Below are 9,496 nucleotides of genomic sequence, written 5' to 3' on the forward strand. Positions count from 1 at the left end.
AAGGGGCGGGGCGGGGGCAGGAAAACAGATTATTGAACCAACTCAATTGCTTAGTGGGTTGAAATCTCAAGAGCACTGTCTATTCAGAGTTTTGCTTTGTTTGTTTTTTGAAGGTGTTAACCAATGATCTCAAACAGCATTTGGTACATTTACACAGACAGAGCATTCTGCCCCCCAGTACAAGTCACTCCAGGCATAGCAGTCATTTGGTCTAGTGCTCCTGTTTTGGAGCAGGACCCAGCAAGAGAGTTCATCTGTTGTGGTAGGAGTTCAAGGCTGTTAGCTGTGGCACTTATGCCTGAATAAGTTTGCCTCAAAAGTCTCTATCGGGTATATGTGGATGATGGCAGCTGCCATGGCACAGGCAGATCCCAGGGAGATGGTGGGCCCTATTCCTTCCAGCCAAGGGCAGCCCTGCCAGTGGAACACTCACAACAGGGGTGTAAAACACTGACAGCAGAGTGTCTGGGTAGGTAGGTGGAGGGCATTTACTTATTTACTTATTTAATCAAAAGAGGAAAGGGGGCAATTCACACATGGTCCTAGGAGAAAGGCAAAGTGTTAAGGTCTGATCTGATCAGAAAAGGAGAACGTCCTGAAGGTCTGGACGGTTTCTTCGTTTCTTCGGGCTGGCAATATCACAGAAGTATCTGTGAGCCCAGCAGAAAACAGGGGACAAGGACAGGGGTTAGAGGAACCTTGATCTTGGTCTGGCATTCTTTAGGTGGGCAGCAGTCACTTGGGTTGAAGTAAGGAAAGCAGAAGGAAGGGCTGAGAATCGCGTCTCAGCGGCTTGAAATAGCTGGGCGTGGGGGCGGGGGGTGGACAGGGAGATCAGAAGGGGGTGGGGAGACAGGTGGGTGTGAAAGAAGAGTGCCCAGGCGCCCTCCTGGGAAGCAGGAAACAGGACCGCGAAACCGCTAGAGAGTTCCCTGGGCACCTGCCTGGGAAACGTTAAATGCAGAACGGGGGGCCGCTGGGGAAGTGCAGGCGAAAAGTGCCCAGCCGCCTGCCTGGGGAGCGGGGAAATCTAAAAAATAAAAACAAAAAACAAAACAAACAAACAAACAAACAAACCAACCCACACAGAGCCCTTTAAGCAAATTCCACGTGATTTTAGCACTAGGATGATAGCAGTACAAATGGCTTATCTGAAGTCCATAAAACTCTTTGAAACGAATCTAAGAGACAGCCCTATTTAATGGCCCCTGGAGATGGGATTATACTCCCTGGAACAAATGGCGAAAAAAGAAAGAACAATAACAACAACAACAACAACAACAAATTGTAAGCGGCCCTGGCGCCTTTCCTCTCTGTAGCTTGTCGTCTTTGTAGTAGATTTTAGAACCCTCCTTTCGCCTTCTCATGTCTACTGTAAGAAGTCCCTCAGCTGGCGCCTGTGGTCGTTTTCTGAGATCTCTGAATTGGGGATCGGATGCGACCCAGCGCCCGCCGGGCCTGAATAAAAAGATTCCTTTTGCATTTTACAGTGTTTTTGTGGTGTGTTTTCTGGTTCTTTTTTGAGCTCTATCTGGGCGCAAGAGGTGGGGGCGGGGGCGGGGGCGATACGGGTGGTGGTTCATGCCTTTAATCCCAGCACTCAGGGAGGCAGATGCTAGGGGACCCCAGCCAAGGCTACACGGAGAAACACTGTCTCGAAAAACAAACAGACAAACAAACAAAAAACAAAAAAAGAAAGTAAAAAGAATTTGTAAGTGAGACAATTTAAATGTTAGTATTACCATTGTTTGTAATCTGTATATAATTTTGGGTTAAAGGATTAAAACTGCGACCAGAGGACACACCTCCCCTTCCCCCTTCCTTGCCAACTGCCAGAAGAATAGCAAAGGTGGGAGGGAACTAGAGAGCGGACTCAGTGAGGGGACAGGCTCCCCTGTGATCCTGACACCATCCCTGCTTTGGAACCCTTCTTCCTCTGCGCCACAGAGCTGCCCTGCTTCTGGTTCTGGTTGGGGTGTGGAGAGCCACTGTCTCAGACCGCGTTCACCACACCCTCACCTGTGTTCCTGTTATGCCTAGATTACCCAGATCCAGAGACATTCCCGCCCCCCCCCCCCGCAAAAAAAAACCCACCAAGACCTGATACTGATGCAATACACGCAGGATCTTGTATTACCGGCTCAGAGCTTCGGATCACTGTCCTTCCTGACGCAGCAGGATAGGAGAATGATACCGGAGCTTCAAGGGTTTATAAGGAAAAACTGTAATTAGGGGTTGGGGTCGCAGGGAAGTAAGGAAAAAAACCATAAGCGGGGGTCGTGAGTCTCAGGTCGTGAATGTAGACCTTCAAGCAGATTGGGTCCAGGAGGGTGAATCTCCAGGGAAGTTGTTTTATCTCAGGGAATCATTGGGTGGTAATTGTATTTAAATTGTTCCGGTGGAGTTTCTGGAGAGTGCTGGCAAGCCCATTTTGTTGCAGTGGGCGATCAATCCCGAAACGCAGGAAGGAGTGGGATCACCTGGAGGACAAACTCTCAGACTACAGCATTAAATGTAGAATATACTTTATGTATAGAACATGGCATCAATTTTGTTCCTGCATTCCTGTGTCCCGTGCGCCCTGGCTTGGCCAAGGTTGTGTGCCTCGCTGGCTTCTTCTAAGCGGCTGGCCCGCCCCGAGCCGGCCGGTGGCCGGCCGCGGCCCGCCGCGGCGGAAGGCAGGGGTGGAGCTGCTATTCTGTGGCGGAGGAAGAGTTCCGGTGAGGTGTGTCTACGGCACAGCAGCACCCAGGACTAGTGGGTTTGACAAGAAACAGACTCAGACCAGGATACAAGCTCGGCGTGCGTGGGCCAGTAGGTGCAGCTGCTGGTGAGTGAGATGAAGGGACCCGGGGTGTGGGGGCTCTGGACAATATAGTCCTCACTATTCAGTTCTTAGCTCGTCCCTCCACGGAGGTTGAGGGAGACCGTGGTTCCCGAGGGAGACCATGGTTCCGGGGGAGACCATGGTTCCGGGGGAGGGCCAGAGTCACCGGGCACAGGGGGATCCTTCCTAGCGGCTTGAATTCACCTTCCAGGCGCCCGGAACTTTTCGCAGTTCTCGGGCTCCTTTGTAGGCGGTACAGAGGACTCCGCGATTCTCTCCACAGCTCCGGAAATCAATCACATCTGTCGGAAGAGCTATGGCAAAGGCTCTTTCCCTGAGGCCGAATCTTTTGGTCTCACTGAGCTTTCTGTGCACCATGCTGCGGGCTGGTGAGTTACTGGGATGTAAGTTTACTCCGGAGGGCGCCGCCTACTAGTCTCAGAGGTCGCGGTATTGCTCACCGGGAGCTCCCAGGCTTCTCCTCTTCTCTGTTACTGGGACTTAAGTCTGGGCGCCCTGGCCCTCACTCTGCTCTTCCCCAACCTCTTCAGTGCCTAGACAAAGTTAGGGGGAAGGTTTCCATGGACGGAGCAGAAAATGGCTACGAAAATGAGGAGGGCAAGGAGCAGAAAGGAGTAGCTAGTGAAACCCTCAGTCCCACCTGGAAGCCTAAACCTGTTCACCAGCACCTGGTGTGATGGCTGCAGCGTGGAGCCCTCCAAGGGGGAGTCTCAGGCCGCTCCCCTGAGTTATATAGTAATGAATAAAAACAGGCCGCAACATAGTTGGTATTTATATAGAAAGGGGGAGGGGAGAGAGAGAAATGGGTGGTGGTGGGGAGGGAGGGAGGGAGAGAGAGAGAGAGAGAGAGAGAGAGAGAGAGAGAGAGAGAGAGAGAGAGAGAGAGAGAGAGAGAGAGAGAGAGGTTTCCCAAGTGGCAGTGACCTCTGTGCTTCCTGTGACAACAGGAGGGGGCCTGTATTTAAGGCCCTTGTTCAATCTATTGCTGTCCAGGGGATTCCTTGGGTCCCAAGGAACATAGGGGACACCCCTTGAAGCCTGAGGTACTTGCTGAGGAAGAAGTGGTAGCTGACTTGAGAAGAGACCCCAGGCACTTCCTCTAGATGAGATAAGATTTCCACTACTCTCCTGAGAACAGGAGATGCTCTGTCAGACAAGAGTCTTGTCTCTCCCTGCTAGGCAGCTCTCAGCACACAGTGATTTGCTGTGACCCTGCAGCAATGTGTCACTTCAGGATGTCTTGTCTGACTGTGGCCTGTCCACCTAACCACCTAGAGGGAAAGTGCTCACCTCATGAGTCTCCCTGAGGCCTGATGCCCTTTCTGATAGCCTAGGTCCTGAGGTCACTCTCTCCCAGGGCCCAGTACTATGTCAGGAGCCACCTTGAAACAGAATCCATTTTCCCTGCTGCAGGTGGTCCAGGCTGGCTTCTACCCAAGGAACTGCTATGAACTCCACCCAGGGCCATTTCCTAGCACTGAAGCCTCAGGCTGACTGATTGTCCTGTGTCTTAGAGCCCTAGATGCAGGTCTGGTCTTGCTCTTTATAGAGAAACTGTCTCTGACTCTTTCAAGCTACAAGAGCAGAGTTGAGCAGGTATAACTGAGACTGTCTGACAGGCAAACACTTCAATATTTCTGTGACAGTGGGCATTACTTGCTCTCCTATTGCTGTGATAAAATACCACAACTACAGCAACATGCAGAAAAAAAGCTGTGGGGGAACTTTTGTTTCAGAGGGAACAGAGTCCCTCACCTCTAATCAGGGAAGCATGGAACAAGGCAGGTATGGTGGCTGGAGCAGCAAGCTAGGAACTTATCTCTTTTTTGTTTTGTTTTGTTTGTTCGTTTTCTGGTTTTTTTGTTTTTGTTTTTGTTTTTTGAGATAGGGTCTCACTGTGTAGTTTTTGTTGTCATGGAACTCTATGTAGAACAGGTTGACCTCAGACTCATAAAGATCCACCAGTCTCTGCCTCCTATGTGATGGGACTTAGAGGCATAGGATACCATGTCCAGCTGAGAGCCCACATCTTAAACCTCAAGCAAGGTCCAAAGATGAAGAAAGGGGAATGGCTTTTAAAAACCACACCTCTACTGTCATACTTCCTTCAGCAAGGCCACACTTCCTAAAACTGTCCAAACAGCTGCCACCAACTGGGGGCCAGACTCAAATGTCTTACTCTAGAGCAGACGGGGTCATCCAAAACACCACACTAGGCATTCTGGGTGGCATCTAGGGCTTCATCCCTGAGTGACAGGGCGGTGACAAAGCACTACAGATTGGGCTGTACTGGATGCAAAGGTGAGTGGTCCTTTCTGGCTGGGACCTGATCTGCTCTCCTAGGAAGGCAACCTGGGTCTGGCTTTGAAGTGGTTCAGTTTAAAGGGCCTGTTGATTTATTATATGCATATGAGTGTTTTGACCGCAGGTGCATACCTGCACCATGTCTGTACTTGGTACTCTCGGAGGCTAAAAGATGGCGTTTGATCCTTTCGCAACTACAGTTACAGGCAGTGGTGAGCTGCCAAGCTTTGTTGCTGAGAATCAATCTTGGATCTTCTGCAAGAGCCACAAGTGCCCTTAACCTGCTGTGCCACCTCTCTAGCCCCAGTGGTTCAGTTTTAAAGAATGGACACAGGAGCCCTGTGTCGGCAGATTTCAGTTTCTTGATCATTTGCTTTGTCTTCAATTATTAAAAATGCAGCCACATCTGGGCTGGCTAGCCACATCTGTCTGTATTCAGGATCTTTTTGTTCCATTTACCATAACCCTCCCGACTTAAGCAGTCAGGATTCAGGATGTGTCCCCTTATTCATCAATGGACCACTGACCTTGATGCTTTTGACTCCTAACCTCTCCACCTGGTGGTATTTTTCTGTACCATATTTAGTGAGATTCCACATGGGGAATACAGTTTCTACCCACTACTACCTATAAGGAAGTAACTCCCTTTGCAGCCAGAGAGGCTTAGCAAGAAGCATAGAGGATCCTACTTGCTGTCTGGATCACTAGCTCAGGCATAGCTAGATTTCATTTCCACCCAGGGACCACCTGCCTAGGGAATGGTAATGCCCACAGTAGGCTGGGTATTCCTACACCACTAACAATCAATGCTGTCCCTGAGTAGAGACTCTCTGCTTAGGCGACTCTAGGCTGTATCAAATTGACAGTGAAAGCTCACTAGGAAAAGGGATCTGAGGGAGGGGTGCCATCAATACAACCCTTTATTTCCTCCTCACCCTTCTCCACAGTGACCCAGCAGTCTCACACACCATCCTGTCCCCACAAAAGTCTCCATGGGCAGCTTCACGAAATCACCCAGGATGGATAAATCCAGAATGTCGCCTGATACAACCAACAGGGCCTATCGCCAGGAAGATGATGCGATAATAGATTAGAGAATTGTCCTGATGGAGAGGAGGGGTTGGGCCACAGCTTGATCTGCATCTTCAAGCAAGAGGGAATAAGTGAAGCTTGCTCTGTCCATTGGGGGCTCAGACATAGATTTTTGTTTTGTTTTGTTTTTAAGCCAGCCTTCCAGAAGGACTTTCTTGGTGGCACAGGTAGAGATGGTCTGTGGGTCCCTTGAACTATGCCTAACCTCAATGCATGTTTCCTTCACAGCTGGTGCCTCTCTTTGCTGCAGCATTGCTATTGGCAGGTCAGGATCTGGACCATGGTGGTCCAAAGTCCAAGGTCAACTGAACGAATGTCCTGTGTGGAACAGACTGGATGTCTCACAATTCTGTGAGAAAAAGGTTAAAACTTTGAAAGACGAAGATTACCTCTTAAAACAGGTGCTGTATGAAATACGGAAGGAGACTAATTCAATCCGAGGTAAGTTTCCAATGGCCCCACAGGGCGGGGGTGTAGCTCAGTGGTTTTGTGCTTGCCTAGCATGCATGAGGCCCTAGGTTCACCCCCCCCCATTGCTACAAAATAAGTAAAAGAACATATCAGATGATCCCCTGAAGGAAAGAACAAGATTTGTGACAGGCAGGTTAGGGACATTCAGTGTTTTCATGAAGGAGGAAAAAAGTTATCCCACATAAGATGTTTATTTGCAAGAACAAATTGTGGTGGGTAGGGTGAGGTCAGAGGATGGAAAGGGGCAGGTAGGCAAACAGGATGCATCAAGGCCAGAGACTGATCTCTTTCCAATGGGCACAGAGCCCCTCACTCTGCAGGCCACGATATGTTGCGGTTGTGAAGGAAATGGACATTTCACGGGATCCTGGGACTTTAGCCTCAACGGGCCCAAAATGTTCCACGTTGGCTCAAATACTGATTGGGAGAGTAAAGTGGATTCTGGATCCAACTTGACAAGAGAGACATTAGAGAGAATCAAGGAAGTAATTTTATTGCTAAACCGGATGTCGCAGGGTGAATGCAAGAGCTGGTTTGAGGAGGCCAAGTTGTACTGGGAAGAAAATTTGGAGCCTACAGGTAACTGGGAAGAGGAGAGGAACCTTTCTGTGAAGATGAGGTGTGTGTGTGTTTATGTGTATGTGTGTGTGTGTGTGTGTGTGTGTGTGTGTGTGTGTGGTGTGGGGGGGCAGATTTTATCACCATGAGTCTCACATTAGTGGCCATTGTCCCCATCAGTCATCTCCTTTCTCCCCATCTCCTATCTCATTAACTGTGTTTACACTGGTCACTCCCCGTGGTTCTCTCTGGGTGTCACACTCTGGGCATCCTTCTATTTCCTGGCCTGTCCTCATTCTAGAATCACTGTCCCCTTTCTTCTCACCAAGCTCCTTCTTCTTCCCTGCCATGACCTCCCATGTCAGCTCCTCTCCTGCCAGCAGGAAAGATGAGGTCCCATCATCACGCTGCCTCCCCTACCATAGCTCCATGACTCTTTTGGGGAACAGGACATCCTCACTCCCTTCCTCCTCAGGACCCTTACAAATAGTTGTTCATAGCAGAGCGGGTGGAAATCTATGTGCTTCTGAATTACGCGAGGACCCAGAATCTAAGGTGAGAGTTCCTCAGATTTGAGGTCTGGTCAAAGACCCAACTTGTGTTTCCACTTCAGCCTCGCAGCCCACTACTGCAGATGCGGGCCTGCTTTCTTCCGCGGCCACCAAGCTGAACATGTCTGTCCTGCTGCTGATCCTCCCCTGCTTCCTTCTACTATTTTTCTGAGGAGAATCATCAACCAAAACAGGTTCAGTGTTGGGAGTGGGGTCAGGGAGGCATGGGTGGGGAGTGAGGAAACTGGAAGGGTTTCGAGGAGACCTGCTCTTGACCCTCAGCTGCAGCATCTTATTCACAAAGGAGGCAATGGCTTTGCATGCTCAGCCTTGACTGACAGGAGAGAAATCTTGGCACAGACAAGTGGGTTTGAGAAGGGAACACAGCAGGTGCCTGGTCAGCGCAGGTTCCTAATCAGGAGTTTCCCGCGCTGCAGATGTGGGAACAGCAGGGACACAAGAGAAGAACATGGTAGTTCCTCTTACTATGTAGAGGGGAGAGGATTCCATCCCACAGACAAAGATAAGGAAGGTGAAAATGGGACAGCCCAGTGGCAGGACCGTTTGTTGCTCCTGCGTTAGGCCAGGGTCCATGCCCAGCATCCACTCGCAGCTCGCAAGCATCGACAGCTCCATGTCCAGGGGATCCAGCCCCTTCTTTTCCATGGACAGCAGGCATTCACACAGTGCACTTACAGAAGTGCAGGTGAGCACTCACACAAGTAAACCAGAAACAAAGGAAGCAGCAGCAGCAGCAGCAGATGGAGCAGTATTCCTACTGGAGCCCGGTGGCACAGAGCTGCTGCTAGAGTCCACTGCTCCCATCTGGACTGCACAGAGGGACAAGGTGAGGCAGGGACAGCCATAGCCACAGGTGTGTGTGCCACACTCAGACAGTGAGGGATTTAGAATGAAGGGGAAAGAGATTTCTGGAATCCTACTCGGGACCTGGACAGTGAGGACCCAGGCCCCTCTCTGGACAGGGCTCCTCCTAGCTCCTTTGGCTCCTCCCATCAGGCCCTGAGTCAGGGAGCACAGCTAGTCACCACTGCTTTCTCCTGAACTCCATGCTCTGCAGCAGGGCGTGGGGCTGAGCTGGAACAGGGGAAGGAGGGAGGAAGACAGTAGATGCTGCAGGATGTGAGGTCAGGGGTGGTGGGAGGAGGGGAATGAGTGACCCTCGGGGAGGGTGGCTGGGGTGCTGAAGACTGGTACAGGTCACCCAGGAGAACTGGCCCAGGCTGTCTTCAAACCCTACAAAAGATGTGTTCCCTTGCTGCAGGTTGAAGATGCTCCAGAGATGGTGGTGAGAATTCATCTGGTGCAGCCACTCTGCCTTTTCGTCATCCTCAACCAGACAAATCATCCTGTTGTTGGCCCAGGATTTGACGTTCTTTCATTCTGTGCTAGTCACTTTGTCTTCTTTCCACCTTGTGCCTTCTGTCTTGGTGCTCCCTGGGGGAGAGGGGGGATTTGCCCTTAACATGGAACTTGAAGAAGTTTGTACCCATGCCAAGCACAGGAAACAGGATAATTGGATCTCCTTAGTGGGAGTGTGAAGTTCTCACTCCTGTGTATACAACTTAGCAGTGACTGTGTCAGTGTGAGACACACTAAGAGGAGCCTGTACTATGCAGCCTCCTCATCTTCTTCAAAAGAAGAAATACATCTG

General features: G+C 50.4%; 1 protein-coding gene across 3 annotated transcripts; it reads left to right on the plus strand.

The window, feature by feature from the left end:
• Positions 1–2,732: 2,732 nt before the first annotated feature.
• LOC311594251 (UL16-binding protein 6-like) lies at positions 2,733–9,413 on the plus strand. Of its 3 annotated transcripts, none has more exons than XM_084775839.1 (6): positions 2,733–2,830; positions 3,059–3,216; positions 6,473–6,685; positions 7,019–7,294; positions 7,887–8,018; positions 9,107–9,413. In XM_084775839.1, the coding sequence occupies exons 2-5, from the start codon at positions 3,144–3,146 to the stop codon at positions 7,994–7,996; spliced, it is 672 nt and encodes a 223-aa protein (XP_084631965.1). In that variant the 5' UTR covers positions 2,733–2,830; positions 3,059–3,143; the 3' UTR covers positions 7,997–8,018; positions 9,107–9,413. The 3 variants fall into 3 exon arrangements, with proteins under 3 accessions (XP_084631965.1, XP_084631964.1, XP_084631966.1); XM_084775838.1 differs by having other exon boundaries at positions 3,111–3,216; XM_084775840.1 differs by having other exon boundaries at positions 2,749–2,830; positions 3,078–3,216.
• Positions 9,414–9,496: the final 83 nt, after the last annotated feature.

This window comes from Acomys minous, assembly GCF_964271855.1.
Source record: "Acomys minous genome assembly, chromosome: 3".
In the NCBI taxonomy this organism is placed as follows: Eukaryota; Metazoa; Chordata; class Mammalia; order Rodentia; family Muridae; genus Acomys; species Acomys minous.

Coding starts and splice junctions, on each gene's coding strand:
- LOC311594251 (XM_084775839.1), top strand. CDS start 3,144: ATGGCAAAGGCTCTTTCCCTGAGGCCGAATCTTTTGGTCTCACTGAGC. Junction 3,217..6,472: donor GTGCACCATGCTGCGGGCTG/GTGAGTTACTGG, acceptor TTTCCTTCACAG/CTGGTGCCTCTCTTTGCTGC. Junction 7,295..7,886: donor AGAAAATTTGGAGCCTACAG/GTAACTGGGAAG, acceptor TTTCCACTTCAG/CCTCGCAGCCCACTACTGCA.